Genomic DNA, 22,711 nt, shown 5'->3' with positions numbered 1-22,711 from the left:
ATCTGACTGCCTTGTGTTTGGGTAACATTCTCTCCCTGAGAGCTGTTTACCATCATCTGTTATTAGCCATTTCACAAGTGATTGCGTCCTCCAATGATTGCCCCACCTCTCATGGTGTTGGTCCAGGGATCAGTGAAGGCTTTGTCAGGCCTCTCACCTGGACATGGTTAGGTAGATAACTCTTAGACTGTTCCGCAATCCCTGCACCACTGTACTCTCCTCTCCGCCTCTAATGAAGCAAGTCTAGACTTTCTAAAGGTCTGAATCTCCCATCTCACCCATCTCACTGGGGCTTACACTACTTAACAAACAGGGAAGAGTACATTACAAGAATCCGTATCGAAATGTACTGACATAATAAAGAAGTTGTTTTCCATAAACTTTGTTCAGTATTGTCCCTCCCAAGTTCTAAAATGCCACTCAACCAAATTACTGGGGATCTTTATTAATTTGAAAGGAATTATTTGCCAAAATAAATGCCAAAATGCCCAAATTACATATATTCTGATATTATGTGTTGGCTGAAGCATCAGTCTCTGAAAATTTTCTCATATGGTAAGTGCTGGTAAATGGTAAGTGGGAATATAACCACTTTATAGTAGACTAGACTTGCTTCATTATGGGCTGGAGCATTGCAGGGAGGACTAGGGAGAAGGGAAAATAATGTGGTTATGGGACTGTGAGACAGACTAACCTCGTACTTGCCACACGCAATTACTACTGTGTACAGTTATCCAAGTAATGGCTGTGTTGTGATGTATGGGGTGATAGTTGTTAGGGACATGATGAGGCTTGAATGACCACTTCACCATTGGTGTGCTGAAAATCCAAAAGTTCTTATTGAGGTAATGTATCTGGTGATAGTTGTCAAGGGATCAACATGATGAGGCTAAAGTCACCACTTAACAGTTGCAGTAGTTTGTGTAGTGATATATGGCTTGATAGTTATCCAGGGATCATGGCTGCTGATGTTGTACGTCACATGTGATAGTGAAGCTTACGATGCATGAGTTTAGTTATTGCACGCTACAAACCTGGGGAAAATAGCATATTGAAACTATGTATTAAGGAAGTCTGTGATTACTCCCTTATTACATAGTGAACAATCACAAACTCTTCACATTTAAAATTAGTTCCATTTATGTGTGCATTTACGAAAACAAATGTAAGTAAATATGGCTTGTAAATATCTTATTTACTTGATGTGGTGAAATTCTGTCACAGGACATGAAGTAGTTTAGTGGTTAAACTGTTTGCTCATTCCACCGAATTCCTGGGTTCATTTCTTATGTTTTTAATGTATTTATGGTATGGTTGTTCTGCCCAATGAAGATATTCATGCAATGCTACTAAAGCATGCCCTGATTTCCTGGATGCCAGCACCATCTGAGTGTGGCATGGGATGATATAACTCCAGTAGCCATGCTTCCCTGGCCTCTGGGGATACTAGTGAGAGAGGGCTAGTGTTAATTGATGTTTGGTGATATGGTCAGGAAAGAAGGGCTAGCTTGTCTGGGCTGATGTAGGTCAGGGTGGTCCTTCTGGTACCTTTGTCTGGAGGCGGCTGACATCTTGAGCAGCCATGCCTGGAATCTCTGTGTGGAGCTTACTGTTGATACACATGATGGATTGGGTTGTTGACTGTGCAGCACATGTGATGTAGAGCTGACACTTGATGCACATGACATGTCCAACTGTTGCTGGCGGTTCATGTTGAGTCTGGAAGCATCAGTTCAATATGGATATTTGTGTTCTGTAGGATTTACTACTTCATGAAGTGATTTAGTAAGTATATCTCATTGGCCTGAACGTAATACTACTTACTCATTATTAAGAAGATCCATATGTTGAGTGAATGGGATATTAGCGTTTACGGTATATGATTACAGGACCTGCAGTAATCGGATTGAGGAGATGACTATTAGCAATTTTGGTGTGATCATATCAGGAAGAACATGTTGACCCAATATAATGAACTCATTCATTTCTTAGTGTGCAATGGTCAGACTGAATAGGTTAGTGGGTAATATGTTCTTGGTTGAGAAATGAATGAAGACTTCCTATTTGTTGCAGGGAGGTTATATACGTAGTATATTAGATTACTTGTACAAGGGTCTTTTCCATACATTTCACTGTTATATTGTGGTTAATATTTCCATCAGTGTGAACTGGGTCACAAGTCAACAGTATATGCTTGTGTCCATTGTCTGTTGTTGGTCAGTCAATATCTGAGGCTGAAGAGTGGTTGGTACAGAACCAAAGGGAAGACATGACTGTATTTGATACTTTTATCTGTGAGTAACAATGGTTTTGTGCAGACCCTAAATATCAGTTAGGGTTATATTGGAGTCTGTTGTGTGATGACGTTGGCAATTGGGTCCTAGGTTTAATGACAGGCTCTTGTATATTTCCTCTTCGGTACATAATAAACCAAATAGCTGGTAACTATTGCAGAGGCTGTTCTGACACTCCTGCAATGTTGTGCACACTTTTATAAATGGATTATCTTCATCTATGTAATATGTATCCACCCATTGCAGGAATAATTTGCTCAGTGACAACCTAAATGCATGGTAACATCATGGGATCGGTCAATTAGCTCAACACCATATGGAGGGAGTGAGTGGAGAAAGTGACATTTTATGCTGCAACAGAGCTGGTTGGTTGGTCTGTTGTTTAACTCCGCACTCAGCAATATTCCATCTCTATGGTTGCAGTCTGGAAATAACCTGACCAGACAGTCCAGTGATCAACATCATGAGCACCGATCTGTGCATTTGGGATACGATAACATGTGTCAACCAAGTCAGCGAGTCTTGATTAGTTACGCTTCAATTCTGGAGGCTAGTCTACTACATCCCTGTGTCAGGTTGAGAAACTAGGATTCTGAAACTGAAAGTGGCAATGATTATGTTCTGTTGATGAATCAGGCCTGGGTCTTCTCAGTTGGAAGATATGGAGGCAGGCGACACTTTTATGTGAGTGATAATGGTTTTATTGATAATGGTTTTATGGAAACCCTTGGGATCAGTTAGAGTTGTATTAGAATCTCTTAATCTCTTGTGTGAGGACACTGTTTACAAGACAGTCCTTGGTTAATGACAGGTGCTTGTTATCTCCCTAAATGAATTATTGCCTGCAAGTATGGTGACAAATCCATGGATGCCTCCTTCCATTGATGACATTGATTGTAAGTCATCAGCCTATGACATAGATCAGATTAGGCGCACTCTAGTTTATTTTTGTGTTGAGAGAGTGTGAAGAGCAATAATGAGAAGTGTGAGATGGTCTGATATTAGGTGATACTTAGTGTTTATTCTTGTCATCTACTGACCCAGTTTGATAACAATGATGTCTGTCACACTATTGTTCTAGATTCATCTGTTGTGGTTTGTGACTCACTGATTGTTTAGGCTCATAGGTGACCCAGTCAGCTATGTTGGTCTTATGTGTCAGTAGTCCCTTAATCTAATAATACATTCTGATACAGGACTTGTCCTTTTGATTACTTCATTGTTAGCTAAATATCCATTTTAGTGTGTTTCATAAATAGGTATTGAACATTAAGAATTTTCTAGGTTTCATTGTCTTTTTATTCTTTGAATACAACATTTCAGGACTTATTCTGATCCCATTATAAGGTAAAAGTGTAGTAGATATTGTTTTCAACCTGCAGCTGTCTTGCTTGTCCTGCCATGTTAATCTGATGCTCCGTCATATAACTGGCATATTGCTCACACCCGAATAAAACTCTCATCATCTATTGTTTTCCTACAGCTTTGAGATCAAACATCTTGGACTTTGAGGTTGGTCCATACCAAGGTCATGCATTATGTCAATCTTTTACAGAGTGATGTTTTGGACTATATCTAGAACTATATGTCCCAACATTGCCAAAGCAATCAAGACAATGCATGATACAGACAGCTATGTAGAAATCAATAGATATTGTAAGGTTGCAGTGATGGGAGTAGACTAGAGAGTCTGTGAGTACATCACAGGAGCCTGCCACACCTTATACCTTCCAGCAGCTTGGCTTTTGCTTGAGGAAGGAATGTTTTCTTGAGCCTACAGGTATATATGTCATAACTCCCTAGCTATGTCATATGACTGTCCTGTATACCAATATCTCTCGGTTATGAAACCCCATGATCTTGAATATGAGTGGCTGAAGTAGCAGACTGGTAGAAAGACTAGTGAATATGTCTCATAGCTTCCTAGCTATGTTATGTGAATGTACAGGATGTCAGTATAAACACTCTATGATCTTCTTTCTTTAATATCATCATGTCATGTTCTTAGGAATTTGGGTTTAATGTTCCACAAATCCAGTGCAGTGTGAAGGAATCTCTTTCTAAATTAAATTTCCTTTTGCCAATTGTAAGATTGATCTCACAGCAAGCCGCATTTCCCAATGAGGTCTAAATGCTTCATAAACCCTCATCAGCTAATAATTATTTCGTTTAGAATTTAATTGACTACTGTGAATGTTCTGTCAGAATGCTTTTGAGAATATTTAATTTTGCTTGTCACTAGCACATTCATCTGAAAATTCAATCTGTAGTCTTGGACGTCCAGAATTGACTCATCAGTTCTCGAACATTTCACACTTGTCAAGATCCAACCCGGGAGTTAAATCAGCCAGGCCAATATTGCAAGATGTGGCAGTTGTTTCAGGGTGCAAGTAATTGCCCTCTAATGCCAGGTCCATGATTTGCCAAGATTACAGTTGCAGGCATTCCTGTAAATAGGTGCCATCCAGATGTATTACATAGTTCTGAAGAAAGCTATATGGAATTACATACATCTGATTATAGAAACAGCTCCAGATTAGATGCTGAATCTAGAATGGTTCATGTGCTGCTTGTGTGAGAGGATATTCTTGCTCAGTGATCAAATGATGTGAAGCCTGATGGGATGCTTTAAATGTTGCTGGAGAAAGAACACTTTGAGCTGATGCTGGATGTAACGCTTCAGAGGTGTCCATATTGTCAATAACTCAAGTTATGAAGAATGAATATCAATCAATAAGTTTTATTTCTCATGTTTTATTTTTCTTTTAACACTTATTTAATCAATAAAGATGTAAAATGAAATTTTCTCGTGGTTGTAGTAGCTTTGGTGTCATGAAGGCCAGGAGCTTCTTTCATAGAGCAACCTTTGCAAAGGATAACCTGAACTCCCATTTTTTAACATTGTGCTATGGTTAACTTAGTGACTTACCATCATCATAGTGCTTTGTTGAAGAGGGCTCAGATCAGTATTAGTGTTGGTGCTTGTTTCACTGTGACCATCTGATGTCAAGTGCTTGAGGTTGGAGGTATTCATCTCAGGACTTAATTAGAAGTCAGAATTTAAAGAATTTATTCATTACTTGGTGCGAATTAAAATATTCACAAGTATGAACAAGTGGGGGGAATTCTGTTCTGAGTAGTAGTGGCCCAATATTGTCTAAGGTGCTGTTATTGACTCTGTTGAATTCAGTCCAAACTGATGTTCATGGCTTCAAATCCCAGTTGGCTACGCCTTTTGTTCTAGGTTCATCATCACCAACCTGTGCTTGTGGGTTGCTCCGGAAGTGTAAAACATTTTGCTGCCAAAAAGCTGACATGTTGTGATATCACTGGAATGCTGTTCACTCACTCACTCACTCACTCACTCACTCACTCACTCACTCACTCACTCACTCACTCACTCACTCACTCACTCACTCACTCACTCACTCACTCACTCACTCACCATTTTACAGAACATTCAGTTGGTAGAACAAGGAGGGCAATGACAACAGCTTGTCTTGGAGCAACATTTCTGTAAAATTAGGTGGGTGGGCTGCTAATCTCGTCTTTGGTGTGACAAACATCAGAGAGTGTTGAAGGAGAAGAAAGAAGCTCCATGTCTGATGTTGCCCTGATACTCTGCCCCGGAATCTAACATATATTATTCTAACCTGCTATGAAGCTGGTGTTTGTAAGATACCTTGAGTGAAGGTACACTGTGGAAATATTTGTAGGTTTCTTGATACACCATCAAGGGACCAAATGGTTCCAGATTCAGTTTGTAAAATCACACACATAGTGACTGAGTTTAGTTTTACCTCACTTCCAGCAATGTCATGGTAGAAATTGGCTTCACACATTGTGCCTATGTGGGGAAACAAACACTTGATGAGCAAACACTTTAACTACTCTGCTACTTGCCCCTCACATACACCCATCCATGAACCTGTCAATTTCAGTCAAAATATTTCTGTCAAAGACTTATTTTGGACAATTTAAGAATTCCTTGCTTGGTGTTCACATGGGTTGTTTCCCTCCTATTCTGTATTCAATTGCATATCTTTTTAAAAAAACAAACATCCCCTTTTCATCTGTAGCAGGCTGCCTTCATCCTCATTCAGGCCCCAGAAATAAGGAGACTGGCATTTCCTTAACGCTCAGGGTCTTCTGTATAGAATTATGTCTTGACTCAGATTCAAGTGAACTTATGTTGTCTATCAGTCATTTACACTTCCGACATCTTGTATGACTATTTTCATGGTACCCTGAGATTATGTAAGGTGTGTTTGATATATTACCCATTTCACTAACCAAATACTTGGTATTACATTTGTCAGATGTCAGTTTGTGTCTTGTATCAATGAAGTAACACATTCACTCAGATTTTACTATATTTTTCTGATTGAGAGGGACAGTATGAGTTTGCTTTCTGCTGTCAGCTAACTAACTGTGGTATTTCCTTATGATCAGAGCATGCATGCATACCTGAAATATAATTAAGAGTGAGGTACACAGGATGATGGACCCTTTTTGTTCACTTACGTTCCTTAACCATTAAACTGGTGGACAATTTGTAATACCTACTGAAATTACTGACACAGATTGGGTATTTGTCACTATTTGGGGTTGGTGGAGTTAGGTAGGTAGTTAGTTATTCCACAAAGCCACACTAATGGCAAATACACAATCTGAACTGTTACAGTACGGGGAGTCTGGTGGACTAGCATCATGAATGTCATACATTGTATTGTCATCATCTGTTTGAGGTATATAATGGACAACTGCCACTGGCTTATAGATGGTTGTTGGACAAACCATACCATGAAGTGCAGAACACTCATGAGTGGATAGACTAGTCGTGCCCTGACGGTGAAGGTGGTGTTTGTATTGGTGATTGTTGGGTTACTGTTTGTCTAAAGGAGAAGCAGACGTGATGGGACTCGATGGGAATATGTGCTGCACTGAACTCAGCAATTAAGTTCATTTGGATGACTACTGTTTCTCCATATAAATTAGCATTAGTTCCTGGGGGCTGCTGTTACTTGTTCAACAATCAGTTCAATTCAGGCCATTGATTTTAAACCAGTGGGATATATGTTTGATTCTGTTTCTTTACACTTTACATCAAGTAAATTGTTTATATATATATTTATAGACATAGACATATGTGACTCATATAAACCATATTAACCCACACCCTGTCACTCAAACATGTAATAACAGTGTTATGCCATATCCAGCTATAAGTGTATGCTATTCCATATACTGCCATGATCACACAACATGTATCAGTGAATCAACCATTCATTACAAACTGACGTGCTGACAACAGCACAATGTTTACACACAACCTGAATAATGTGGAATCAAATTCTTTGATTATACAACACATTAAATTTACGATTTGGACTCCAAGACATTCCTGGCTTGTGTAGGTATATATTGCTTATCTGTGTGGGTAAACAGAAAGGTTGAAATACCATAAGTCAGGGGACACACACCAGACACGACTGGCAACAAGAGGCCAGGTGGAACTTCTGTGTGATAACTCTAGGTCATTGCCTTATTTGGAAAAGGATATTGTTACTAGCCCGTTGAAGATACTGCAGTGTAATATTTTCACTTCAACATTACACTAGTGTAATACCGCTTGACGTATGATGTCAAAATGGTTCAAAGTTGTAATGTCACAATGCTAATGTTGGTGTCGCGATTTTACTAGACCTTGCTTGACTTGAAAGCTGAGAGTCCTCACACTGTAGGCAATTTCGCCGCAGCTCCTGTCAATTTATGTTGGCGAGTAATAAACAGAATACTAAACTCGCTTCCGTGAAATACCATTTTCATTAAACTCGTTAAAGATTTAGTATCAAACTCACTTTCGCTCGTCTGATACCAAATCATAAACTCGTTTAATGAAAATGGTATTATATGGAAGGTCGTCCTCTATGTATATTTAGAATAGGTGAACAGCTATAAATTTCTGTAATAGAATTTAATGTCATATTAATTTCTTGATACACCAGATGGATATTTATTTGTATATTTAACCTTTCACGGGTGACAGTTTACTCACAGTGGAATGCCTTATCCTGTCTATTATGCCTTGTTCACCTACAAGAAGAGTAGACTTGTATATTTTCAATGCAGCTTAGTCATGTGCTTTCAACTGGAAGGGATAGGATTTATTCTCTTACAGTCTGTCATCAATATCTTGTCCAAGGTTGTTATTTATTCACATATGTTTGTGGAAATATGGTGAAACCTTTTATATGTTCAGGTAATATATATTTACGAAATGTCAAAAAGGGAAAATATAAAATGAAGTCATGTTTTGGTGGAGACAATGTGTATCTGGTGCAGGAGGTCCATATATATTTGGAGTCTATTTGTAGGCATTTGCCATTATGTTGCTACAGTGAGTATAGCTGGTCACAGATTTACCTAGCATCATGACGGTGTAATGTATGTATTTATTTTAAACCCAAACCTATCCATGTTAGAGCAACTCAAGTCTTGGCAACTCTGAAAAAAGCAAGAAGTGTGATTGTGTGATCTAAGATTTCATTGACTATATGTCAGTCTAGTCACATACCTGCAAGTGGTATGTTCTCGGTGTTATACACTCCCCATTCACCTGAACCAATGCAATATGTATTGTTAACTCCCGGTCTCTGCACACTGCAGTATTGTGGGGAGAAGCCTGGCATTTGGCCAGCTGTATTGAGAGTATTCTACTGGTTTGCCTGAGTAGTGGAATACCTCTGCCTTCACATTTACCTCTGCTGTAATGCTCGGAGAATGTAGGACTGTGGTAGGGAATTCACAGTCCCAGGTTGGAGATCATCACTGTAGCTGCAGTGTGAGGTGAAAGGATGTAGTGGTAGTGTGATGTTGTAGTGGATGTTGACATTGGCATAAAAACCTTCATATATTCCATGATGGATGACACTGACATTGGTGACATGGCAGTTCCACTAACAGGTGAGGCAGTCATACTTTGTGTGAATCAGGACAGGTATGCCTTCATCTTACACCATCAGTGCTGATGTATGGTATCTATGTTATTGACAAATGTTGTACTTACATAGTTGGTCATATATACGGATGTTATACATGGATGGTGAACTTACATAGTTGATAATTAATATGGATGTTATTCATAATGGTGCACCTATATAGTTGGTCCTTAATATGGATGTTATTCATAATGGTGCACCTATATAGTTGGTCGTTAATACAGGTGCCATACATAATGGTGTACCTACATAGGTGGTCCTTAATATGGATGTTATACGTAAATGGTGAACCTATATATTTGGTCATTAATACGGCTGTTACACATAATGGTGTACCTACATATTTGGTCTTTAATACAGATGTTATACATAATGGTGTGAAGTAAACATTCATGAGTGTCAAACAGAATTTTTCAGGTGTAACAGCGAGTACAGGTAGGGGCTTACTACATCTGTACACACCTGTCTTAACGATGTCAGGAGATATAACACGACCCACAGGGAAATGTTCTGTTGAGACTGAAATAGTGTAATTGATAGATATGTGTTTGTGATTTACTATGATTTAGCTACATAGCCCACAACTGACAAGTGTGTGGGATACTATCAATAAAGTTGACGTATGACATACTTCTGCACAGATGTTCATGCCTTGTCATGTTTGAGAATATCATGAGAGTATCAACAGTGTTATCAAACATGAAAACGCAATTACAGTTGAGTGTTGTAGAACAATGATTCACCCATACCATATGACCAAACAGACTGGACACATCACATGAATGCTTGTGATTGTATGACATGATGTTCTTCAGTCAGTCTGGGTCAGAAGTCAGGGCACTATGTGAATAGTTACCAATATGCCTGGAGTAGTACATCAATGGTTATAGCAAGTGCGGAAAATGGTTATAAATGCTGTTGTACAATAGCAGTAGTAATGTGTAGGTGTGATGTTATAGTAAAAGTACATGTATAATGTCCCTGTTATATACTTTCAACACTTATAACAAGGCTGTGGTGTAAGGTGGACTGTCATACAAGGGTTTTAGTATATATTGAAAGGTTTTAACATGTGGGAATATACATAAAATAGCCATAACATGGCTGTACAGGAATCGTTGAAACATTGTAGTGGTATGATACGAATCGTTTTAACAAAGCGGGAGTCCAGGAGGGTAACATGACTATGGTAAACAACACCTAGACATTCTAGCAAGCAGTGGTTATAAAATGGTGAGTATAATAGCAGTAGTGTTGCTGTATTGTAGACAACTCTGGATTATCCATATCTGTTTGTATTTGATGACAGATTTATTTGACTGTACACACTATGAGGGGAGACTTAACCACACTTTGTAGCCTTGTAAGTTGGAGGGGATCTGTGTAGAAGCAGGTAACAGTGCATGTGTGCTGACATTTATGTCCCCTGTGATGGAACTTTGAATAGAGAGTCAGAAATGTGACCATATACAAAACTATGGTCCCATTCACAGATATTTGGATTTAACATTCACAGAATTGACGCACATTAGTCTCTCATGTATATGTGAGTTGTATTCATGCATTCATAACTGAAGTTGTCCTGATCGTTCTTAGCCCAAGGCATGTTTTGTGATGAGTACTTATATGATTATGTGTTTGTAGTTTATGTCACAAACTCACTGCCTGGTTCAATCCATTGGTTCAGGACCCTGTTCTTCAAAGTGATTGTAGTGCGATGACAGTCATAAGTCTGTGTTAAAATATGGGAGTTCAGATCACTCTAGGGCTACAATTGTTTTGTGGAACACGTCCCAGGACAGTGTTATTTTACCTACTGCTAATACCACAGTGCAGTGATCAAGCTGTTGGATTAGATAATGTGTTTCATTATCAACCATGTGACAAAATACTTTTGATAATCTACATTCAGCAGTAATTAGGGCCTCCTCGCCTGCTGCAGATTAGGGGATTAGTGGGGATTATGCAGGTCTAAACAGCCCACACAGGACTGTGGGTTACCTACCTTTGATCACGGGGGAAGTGGGCAGGGCATGGATACATGTGGATGACGGCTGGCGGACAGGCATATTTGTTCAATATCACAGAGCAAGTTGTTACATCAGACAGACACCACATGGATTACATAGGGCAACAGGTATGATGTCACTGTTTACAGATCGAGTTTCAGAGCAGTATGTCTATTGGTGGCTGGTCACATTTCTCCTTACTTAAGTATAGATTTTGTTAAAACCTGGTGTTGAAACATAGACAGGATAATTTGACATATCATTTCAACTTTCATAAAGTGGAAATTGATGCTTGTACTTTAAACAATATATGGAGAACTTTGTATATAAACAAGTTTAATATGAAGAAGAAACTGAAGTTTATACCTTTGACAATTTATTGATAAAATCTTATATAAAACGTGTAAAATAAAGTGGAAATAAATATATGAACAAAATAAAGAAACTTTCATAAATATTTTGTGCATGTATGTTAATGATGCAAGTAGGGTAGCATTAGATTAGTGCTAAAAGTGAATGTGTTTTTGAGTGTATGAAGTCATGATGGTTAATTCGGAACTGTTCAGGTCAGACTACTTGTAAGACTTCAGGGATGGTCAGCTAGATGACCATTGCGTGATGTGAGGCTGAATGTTAGGAAACTGTTCCTGATGACATATCCTGGAGGTTTTCACATACCAGTACTCACATTGTGATGTCAGCATCTTTGAATTGCTGCCAGTTGTTCTGTAATGCATGCTGAGCTGTGATGTCTGCCTGTGGAGACAGGGCGCTGATGAAGGAGGAATTGCAAGTCAAATTGACTGAATATCTCAGAATGGTAGTTTGAGACAGCAGTGGAAGCCGGAGTTCACTCTAACATTGAGGGTAAATCTGTACTTAATTGGCAGATCAGCAGCGACAAGGTGCTTGTAAGTTTTCTGCTTACAGAATTGTTAATTTCTCTATTGGATGAGTTCCAGTATCCATAAGGAGTATATTTGAATAGGTTGCAGACATGTTTGGCATTTGGCTGTGTCTGCAGGTTGGGTTAAGTGTCAGGGGCTGTGCTCCAGGTTTTGTACTGGAATAAGGCGCATTGATTCTGTGATATGTGTTATGTCATTGTGACCTCAGTGATCACTTGAGATGAAACATGATGATGGGCAGTGGTAGGGAGTGTTCCTGGTTGTCTGTTAATGCTGGGACGCCACATATGGAGCCAGTTCATACCAGGGGAGGCATATAGATGAAAAACTGAATATAAATATATGATAGTATACTTTGTACCATTGAATGTGTTGTTAATCGATACACACATGATAAATATTTATTCAAATGTATGGTCTGAGGCACCATGTTTTGTTGTGCAGAGTTGTGTCCCTTAACTGTGACTTCATGTGCTGTATGCTGGATTTAGCCTGATTATGATCTTATGGTTTCCATTATATGACAATTTGCGGACTCAACAGAAGTGTATTGTGCTTTGTTGATATTGTGAAAGGATTGGGAGAGGCATCTTTTGAATGGTTCCTAAAATAAATGGTAGTCTCATGGTAGACAAGTCTCATTACAAAATTTTAATATGTGCAAAGTTCAGATTGTACCATTTCATCTTTTAGGTTGATTTGCTGCCTTTGTAAGATTCTCTCACAGATATCCACGATGCTTTTCAATATAGACTGAAAAAATGTCGCATTGAGATCAATGTGTAGTGGAGTGTGTAAAAACGTATGTTAAATAGAATCATCTATGACAACTACCAAGTTTCATGTGCATCCTGCAGTAGAGTATGTTTGTAATTAACATGCTTATTATAGATGGGTGGATACAACAAACTGGATCTCAGCCAATTGTTGTATGTCTTGTAATATGCATAATTAATTATGGTCATAAAAAAATTGAAATTAGTTGTCACTTAGAGTTTATTGTCCCAGCTGCAACTTGGAACTAGAGACTATGTTATCAGCAGCTTCGGTTCATACCTACATCCCAATTCTTGCTGACGTGATATCTCATCTGTTGTACTCAATGTCTTCACATTTCGTGACAACCTGCATTGGGAGATTATGCAGACACCATTCAAGTTTGGTGACCATGACCTATTTTCAAGGTACCACAACACTTTGACCACTTTTCAAACTCTTTTTAGCAAGATATCTCATGAACTATTGTACCATTGTGACAGCCCACATTGTGGGTTTACACATACACCAGTTGATTGAGGTGACCTTGACCTTACCTTCAAGGTTAACCACAACAATTTCACCACTTTTGACAGCCTATGATGGGTGAACATGCAGACACTGGTCATTTCAGGCATCTTGTTTGTGACCAAAAAACTAAAAAGTAGTAAATATGTTGTTAATATTTGGTTCTTCTGTAGTGGCAGGGGACATTTCCATATTCACGGCAAACACTTGTTATGACTGAAATTTACTGTATATGCAAATGTAGAGGGATCCAAAATCCTTTGTTCATGCATGTTAACATATTGCCGGCATGTGGCTTTATGATGGAGTGGTTACAAGCCAGCTTGTGTCAGTATTCAGCCTGAGTTATATGCACACATGGATGATAACCGTTATGCAACAAGAAACATTAATGATCATCTGTTTGCCACCAAATCACCAATGTTTTGTGAGCAGGACAAATCCTCACTGGATGACCTAAGACAAACCATGCTGGTCACTGTAGAGTTTGGTTAGAAAGACAGTGGAGACACTGTAGTCAGTCTATACATATTGCTCAGTTGTAGAGTCATTGTTCTTGAGAGACAGAAAGTGTATAGATCTCTGTATCTTGTTAACAGGGCAAGATGTAGCCTCATAGTGCTGTATTTACACTACAGTTGTGTCTGTATGACGTGTCAACTTCTCCTGATTACATTAGCCTGCTGGAGCTGGATCATGACAGCTTTGACTGGCTTATACAATATTTGGACTATCTAGCTGGATCACGATAGATTTGACTGTCTTGTACAATATTTGGACTATCTTGCTGGATCATGACAGCTTTGACTGTCTTGTGCAATATTTGGACTATCTTGCTGGATCACAATAGATTTGACTGGCTTGTACAATATTTGGACTATCTTGCTAGATCATGATAGATTTGACTGGCTTGTACAATATTTGGACTATCTTCCTAGATCATGATGGATTTGACTGTCTTGTACAATATTTGGACTATCTTGCTGGATCATGATAGATTTGACTGGCTTGTACAATATATGGACTGTCTTGCTGGATCATGATAGATTTGACTGGCTTGTACAATATTTGGACTATCTTGCTAGATCATGATAGATTTGACTGGCTTGTACAATATTTGGACTATCTTGCTAGATCATGATGGATTTGACTGTCTTGTACAATATTTGGACTATCTTGCTGGATCATGATAGATTTGACTGGCTTGTACATTATTTGGACTATCTTGCTGGATCACTATTTGGACTATCTTGCTAGATCATGATGGATTTGACTGGCTTGTACAATATATGGACTATCTTGCTTGATCATGATTGATACAATTGGCTTGTACAATATATGGACTATCGAACTGAATCATGATAGATACAACTGGCTTGTTCAATAATTGGATTGTTGAGCTGGATTGTCGTACAAAACCGGACCATTGAAGCTGTGGCATGATGTGACATATTTCTATTACAACATGGTACTTATCACAATTTGTCGAAATGAGTGGCTTTTACCCAAACCAATCACTTTCTATGAATAAAAAAATTTTTACTGTTGACTAAGATATCTGTTTCCCCTGTTTCAGAGAGCAGTAATCAGGCTGACCGCCCTAGAAGTCTGTCTCTAGAACAGAAAGAGGCCTTGTCAAGGATGGAAAAATCTCAGGGTGAGGCAGAGTATGGCACCAGGTACATGGAGATCCCGTACAGGGCCCTAGAGTCTGACCGGGAGAAAGAGACCCCGCCTAGAAGCATGTCCTCCTCTTTATCCAAGGACAGCTTATTCTCGGAGACTAGCAAGATGAACACACCAGACACACCGGGGGACCGCACATCCTCCAAGGAGGGGACGCCAGACCGTGGTAGGCAGACAGACACTGCAGCCATGGCTTTCACTGTAGACTTTGGGGATGATGACAAGAAGTCAAAGATGCCCAAGTCTCTCAGTGAATGTGTGCCTTCCAAAATAAGGAAAAGTTTTCGAGAAAGAAAAGATAAAGTCCAACAAAGGTCACAAAATAAAGAGGCCACACCAAGCAAGTCGGAGGTGAGGATAAATGGCTTTACATGGTTAACTTTTGTTGTCTGTATGTCTTATGGTTCATACAAGTGCCAGTGTTTGAGTGGGACATAGGATGACATTTCTATAAGCAGGAATACAGACTTTGATTTGCCTGATATGACTGCCAATGGTTGCAGGAACGTATGTATCGGTTGGGACTTTCTGTAAGAAAGGACTCATAGACCTTGAGATCCAGTATTTATGGTATTGTTGATCCATGGTATATGCAGCCCAGTGTGTGCAGTGGTCTACAAGACAAATATCAATTAATTCTTTGAAGACAAGGGGTCGAGATGTTTTTAATGTTTTATTTTGAGGACGACATTTGACATTTCAGGAGGAGCGAGAGATGTCGCCCGCACAGACAAAGAAGCAGGATGACACGGCAAGCTCCTCCTCAGACACAAAACCTGTGAAAAAATATTCAGCATCAAAGAAGACAGATTCCCATGGCAACAAAAAATTGGGGGGAGAAAAATCTCCATCAAGGCTTACAGAAAATGGGGATTCAAGCGGCAAGAGTGACACCCCTGTGAAAGGTAGTGCTTCATGGGCTGATTTTATTGATTCTCCACAAGGATCAATGTTCCCAATGTTCGGAAGAGTGTTGGCCTGACCAGGAGTAACTGAATCACAGATACAGTATATCCTAGATTAAATACCCAGACATATGTTTGTTTCAGTACTCTTAATACTCACCAGTTAATCACAAATTCCACAATGGTGGTGAGAAAAAAACGTCTTGGCATGTTATTGAGACTTGATGCTAAACCAAGACCCAATGCCCTGATACACAAAGCATTTGAAACATTACTCCATAGTTTATCATAGGCTTATGAATGTTGTGATATGAACACTTTGTGGATTGTGGAAGGGGGATACAGTAGTCCTCTACATTGTCATTTCTGTCAGGGTTGTTCTTTTAATTGGGCAGTGAAGGGTTAGATGGCTTGAAGTCTCTTTCAGGAAACTGTGTTTGACTTTTATCCCTTTTTGATGATCATGTGTCACACTTATACATACAGAATACATGTTTGGATCTGGGGTTTTTTTTGTTTAAATTGTCACTGCAGAATAAGTAGAATTAGTATTAGTATAAAGAGATCTTACTATGCCACAAACAATTTAGTAGAATGAGACTTTGGACTGGACAGACTGTACAACAAGGATAGTGAGGTAGATGGTGAAATAGGCTGGGTTTGGGTGGGGTCAATAAATTACTGTTACTGTACATATGAATTGATATGTTCAACATCTTAAACTGATCTGTGATGCTTGACTGAATTCACATGTTTTGTTTCATTTTCTAAATTGAAATTTTTGGAATTGTAAGGAATGTTCTTTTGTACAAGCTCTTTATTGTGATCTTGAGCCAGCTAACACCCGTGAGTTACCTGAGTTATCTCCACTTCCCACTTCTTGAAACAATTTAACATTTAGAAATAGACAGACAAGTGCACTGTATTGATATTGAGGTGGCCATCTTGACATGTTAGGCAAATGACCATGCAAAGGATGAAAATTATCTGACTTACCAAATGAAAGAAAATATATTTTCTATGGCTTACACCACTATGTTTTATTTACAGGTTCCAGGGCAGCTAGGAGTAAGAAATCCCCAAGTTCTGTGCGATCCAATACCAAATCTCCTAAATCAAAACCAGCAGAAGTGTCAACGTTGGATCCTACGCAATACAGGGACCCTGCATCCTTCCTCATAGACAAGATGTTTGAGGGTAACAGCAAGGGCAACCAGAAGCCTGTAGCCGAAATGGAAAGTAGTGCCGTTCCTCTGACCGAACATGACTTGTACCAAGAGTCGGCAAGCTATGATTTAATGGCAGTGCAGAACGGAGATTCTAATGGTGATCTGATTTCTGCCAGTAATCTCAAAAAACAAAAATCAAAAGACATATGTAGTCCATGCATGCAGGTGACCAATGACAAACTAATTCCTGATAAAAAGGAAGACGATAAAGTGAGTGAGGCAGGGACCTATACTATTGAGGCAGAGGAAGAATGTGGTGATGAGGATGAAGCGCGTAGGAATATTGACCGAGTTTTCGGGGTGGACCCTAATATTGTGTTTGAGAGACCTGTGATAGATGTGGAGAACAGTGATGAGGAAGCTGAAGAAGGGGAGGTAACTGAGAATTTAGAGTCAGCACAAAAACGAGCATTCCGAGATCGGGGAAGCAGCATGGAGGTGGAGGCAGGGAGCGCAGACACCATGGAAGATCTGGAAATTCCAGATGATATTGATCTCGAGGTGAGCCACAACACTTTATTTAAAAAATGATAGATCTGAAGCCTGTTGATAATATTTGGAATATTATTTGTCATGTTTTAATAACATCACATGCATTGAAACACACTAGAAACTGGGCCTGTTCTATAGTAGCCAGATAGATTGATGCTTGCTAACCCATCAGCTACTTAGAGTCATTGACAGCAGACAGATGAGCTGCAAATATCTTAACTGACTACTCTTCTCAAGGCTAAGTGTTTGATGAGTTTGAATCAGCATCAGCCTTGGTAAAGTCAAACAGGGTTTTAGATCAATGAACCAATCTGGCTGTTCTTGAAACATATGTGGCCCTAAGGAACTTCTAGAGCCCATTCTTAACTCAAAGTTAAGAATTCTAAGGGCTATGAACATTTTGAGTGTAAGGACCCAGACTTGTTCGACTGAGTGATTTAGAGATCTGGATTACATCTTCTTTTGGTATTATGCTGTAAAATGTGAAGACCGAAGCTTTTGGAATCAAATCAATGGCAGTGGTTTCAAGACACCTCGGGAGTTAATTACTGTGATTGTCACCAGAAATGATAAATTTCCAGGATTGTATAAACACTGAAATGTAGTGAAATATATTTACTTAATGGTAATGGAATTTTTTTTTTCATTTTTTTTAAGACTTTCTTAGAAAATCAGGTGAGTGACCAAAGCCAGTATATCCTGTATATCTCTGCTGTGTGATATACTGCATAACACTGCTCTCTACTCTGTCTGTATAGGGATATATCCTTGTATCCTCATTGCTTCTTGTATAGTGTTAACTCAGTGTTACATACCTGTCACAGTTTACCTGCAGTAGAAATGCCATTTGGATGAAGTTTGCTTTCTTTTGAAATTGTGTTAGTTTCTGTCACTTTTCCAACAGTTTTGCATTTTGTATATTCTGACTCCTCTGATTTTTCCATTTGTCCTGTAAAGCACTATCAGAGATACAGTAAAACTATCATTGGTGCAATAGATTCTCAAGAATTCTGAGGTTCACGTACAAAAGAGAATTCACTGTCTCTTAAGACTGATGAAGGTACAGGCCTCTGTGCAAAATTATGAAGTACATAAGCCAATTAAAATGAAAAAGGAGTGAAATCACATAAATCTGTGGAATATACTTCTGGAATCATCAGATTCTTAGGATTAATATGAAATATGTGATCATTTTACATGACAGCGGTCAGTTCAATTTGCCTGGTCACTTTGGAACCACTCTATTCTCAATTTAGCCTTGCTCTTAGCTGTGAGAATAGATCCTGTCCTGGAACATTGGCAGAATGTAAGGGATATGAGATGTGTTGTGTATAATGTAAAAGCTGAATGGCCTCAAGCCAACAAAGAAGTAAACGACACCTTCCACACTGAGAATGTAACCATGTACAGCTGAAGGGTGAAAGGGAGACGACTCTTTCATCTCTAGTATGTTCATGGACTGCAATATCCTATTGCATTCTGTTGTATGTCAGGTCAATAATGTCCTTTGAGTGTATGCAAAATAAATGTCACAGTTTCTGATACACATGCTTGCTGACCCAGAACATTATGATTGAGTAGTTCTGCCCATGACTTCAGCTCTGCCATTTCCCATTTGGCACACCTCTGTCATATCACTGTCACTCTACGCCAGTGTTTTCACTGTAGCTAATGGCAATGAAAGGCTAGCAGCACTAGCTGTGGTAATGATCACTCAGGTGCCTGACACAGTATGTTGTATCTGCCGGTGGTTGACAAAAGCCGGTCATATACTAACATGCTTTTATATCTGATACCATCTTTCATCTGGGACGTGTGTAATGTCTACAATCCACCTGGAATAGAGCTACTGTGTAACTTTTTTCGCTGTGTGCTTTCTAGGGCGGCCTGATGACTGTAAGTTGAAATGTTAATTCAGTGCTTTTTTTTCTGCATTTGACTCTTGTTACATTACACATATTTGTGATGTTTTGGATCTGTGTGTTCTGTACTGTGTGTCCCTGTGTCAAGTTTTTTGTTGTCAATGATGTTGGGTGAACACTTGTTGCTGGGGAAACTAAGGTGTGGGTAGCAGTCCCTAGGTGTGTATGTAGATGGACACAGATGTATGTTCTACTTTCTTTCAGCATGGAATAATTACGCACCATTTAATGGGGTCACATCTAAGAACATACATTATTTATTCATTATTCATAATTAGCATCATCAACATGTTATTAAATGTAATAATTTCTACATGACTGGCAATGTGTGAGGAATTAATGAGGTAATGTTGCTATGAAGTTACTGGTTAATTACAAGTGTCACTCATATTTTATATACTGACTATATTTTAGTGGTACGGTGTTGAAGACTGTTTTATAAACTAAGCTTACTACACTGAGTGTAATTTTACTTGACTCTGAATTAGGGCTAGTGGAGACTTCTCATCCTTTAGACTTTCTGAATAAAGTATTGACCGTTTGGTTAGATGATTGTTAAAACATGAATGTTTCCACACAGTCCAGTTTGTTCTGAAATGACTGTTCCAGGTTACGTGTCGTGTATCCAGAGTGTTTTCATACTTCATCATCTGTTCATAAATAAGGAATAATAATAATAAATAAATAATTATCATTAATAAGGTGATCATTTTCTGTGTTTTTGATATAAACATGATCAAGCATTGCATTCATCACTTATTCAGCTGGAAACATGTCTGTGGACAAAACTCTGAAGTTCACATACAAAAGAGTTTGACTTCTATGGAATGATGGCTTCTCACAAGTATTATTTAATATTAGAACCAGATTATCTCAACAGGTCCACAGGTTTATAAGCTGGTCAGAGACATTATTTTCCAACAGTCCAGACAGGATTGAATCCTTCAGATTTCGTCAGGCTGATGTTTCCTGGGTTTGCTGAATTCCTCGATTCTTACATGTGAAGTATTGTCTGTCAGAGGCAAATTCACATCAGTATCGGTCACTGTCAGACTTTTTGATCAGAACAGGTTCTAAGTCTGAAGACAAATGTGTTAGGATTATAGAGAAATCACTAGACATGTATGTTTGCCCTGAAAACCCAAGTGAATTGCCTGTGCACATTTTTTTATCCACCGTTCGTCCGTAATCATTTTGTTTCCGCAGCATAACTCAGAAACTGTTCAATATTTTTAGACCAAACTTGATAGATATAGTAATCTGAGCCTATGGTTGTGCCTTTTGCTATTTACAGATTTTTGGTATTTATATTATTTTTGTTTTTCCTAATGAACATTTTGGTGTTAGTCTTATGGTGGGGTGGGCTTCGTTTCCAAAGCAGAACTCAAAAACCGTTCAATATTTTTCTGCAAAACTTGGTAGATATATCAGTCAGAAGTTGAAGTGGTGTCTTTTGCTATGTACTGGTTTTTGTGATATATTATTTTCTAGGTTTCCACGGAAATGATTTGGAAAATGGAGGGATGGGCTTCGTTTCCGTAGCACAACTCAAAAACCATTCAATATTTTTCTGCAATACTTGGTAGATATCTGAACCTATAGCGGTGCCTTTTGCTATTTACAGGTTTTTGTGATTTACTATTTTCTTGGTCTCCATGGAAACGTTTTGGACTTAGTCTCAAAATGGAGGTATGGGCTTCGTTTCTGGAGCAGAACTCAAAAAACATTTTCTGCAATACTTGGTAGATATATCAATCAGAACCTGAAGTTGCACCTTTTGGTATTTACAGGTTTTTGTGAGTTATCATTTTCTCAGTTTCGATGGAAACGTTTCGGACTTAGTCTCAAAATGGAGGTATGGGCTTCGTTTTTGGAGCAGAACTCAAAAACCATTTTCTGCAATACTTGGTAGATATATCAGTCGGAACCTAAAGTGGTGCCTTTTGCTATTTGCAGGTTTTTGTGATTTATCATTTTCTCAGTTTCCATGGAAACGTTTTTGACTTACTCTCAAAAGTGAGAGGTGTGTTTCGTTTCTGGAGCAGAACTCAAAAACTTCTTAATATCTGTCAGTAAAACTTGGCAGATATGTGTGGCAGACCGCAAAGTGGTGCCTTTTGCTATTTACAGGTTTTTGTGATTTATTATTTTCTCAGTTTCCATGGAAACGTTTTGGACCTAGTCTGAAAAGTGAGAGGTGTGTTTCATTTCCTAGAGTACAACTCAAAAACCATTTCATATCCTTCAATGGATCTAGGCAGATATATGAGACAGATATTGAAATTGTGACTTTGCTTACTACAGATATATGGCATTTATAATTTTCATGAATTCCAGGGAAACAATTCAAACTTAGTCTAAAAAAAACAGTGAGTAACTGTGAGATGATTTATCCTTTCAAACATGTGGGGGCTGGGGAGATATGTCATCTTCTGATGACTCTTGTTTAAACTTGAAGGAAAACCAAGTTTTATGGATAGTCTTTATTGCTGTGGGTGCAACGTTTCGGTGTAGGTACGAACACCGTTATCCAGCAAGCCACTTACTTAATAGAACTTGGTTTTCCTTCATCTATACAACTTCTAAAATGCCTTTCAAAGAAGTTAAACTTGTTTTAGCTGAATTTTGCTGTCTGCGTAAGACTAACCCTGAGGGTCTGTGGTGAAGGTATGACATAGCAATCTAGTCACCTTCCTCCCTCAACTGTCATTGTGAAAGGATGTGCAGTGATTTATCAGTGACCTGTTTGCATTAATTTCCAGACTGTGTAGGGATAAGTAAATGATATTTCTAATTCTGTGATATAACCTTGGTTTCTTAACCTCTGCTTGTCCTTATGTTGAATGATATCTCTATTGATGTAGAGTTACCTCACAGATCATTGTAGGACCAGTCAACATGAACTACCTCAGGTCATGACCCCTGGTGTATTGTCCCACTTGGGGAACATCCCATGCTTTGAGCTAGTTTGTCAATATAAA

General features: G+C 38.7%; 1 protein-coding gene across 9 annotated transcripts in view; it reads left to right on the top strand.

Annotated features, from left to right (window-relative positions):
* The window catches only part of LOC137293890 (centrosomal protein of 170 kDa-like), a 167,593-nt gene that overhangs the window by 110,968 nt on the left and 33,914 nt on the right, over window positions 1-22,711 (top strand). For 7 of the 9 annotated variants that reach the window (XM_067824678.1, XM_067824679.1, XM_067824674.1 and 4 more), the window contains 4 exons: window positions 15,073-15,533; window positions 15,886-16,087; window positions 17,138-17,817; window positions 18,466-18,483. In XM_067824678.1, the coding sequence (XP_067680779.1) occupies window positions 15,073-15,533; window positions 15,886-16,087; window positions 17,138-17,817; window positions 18,466-18,483 (1,361 nt within the window). The remainder of the gene's footprint in view (window positions 1-15,072; window positions 15,534-15,885; window positions 16,088-17,137; window positions 17,818-18,465; window positions 18,484-22,711) is intronic. The other 2 variants (XM_067824680.1, XM_067824675.1) reach the window with 1 other exon arrangement.

This window comes from Haliotis asinina, chromosome 8, assembly GCF_037392515.1.
Source record: "Haliotis asinina isolate JCU_RB_2024 chromosome 8, JCU_Hal_asi_v2, whole genome shotgun sequence".
In the NCBI taxonomy this organism is placed as follows: domain Eukaryota; kingdom Metazoa; phylum Mollusca; class Gastropoda; order Lepetellida; family Haliotidae; genus Haliotis; species Haliotis asinina.
The sequence above is the reverse complement of the archived record's forward strand: the minus strand, read 5'-3'. Positions and strand labels throughout refer to the sequence as shown.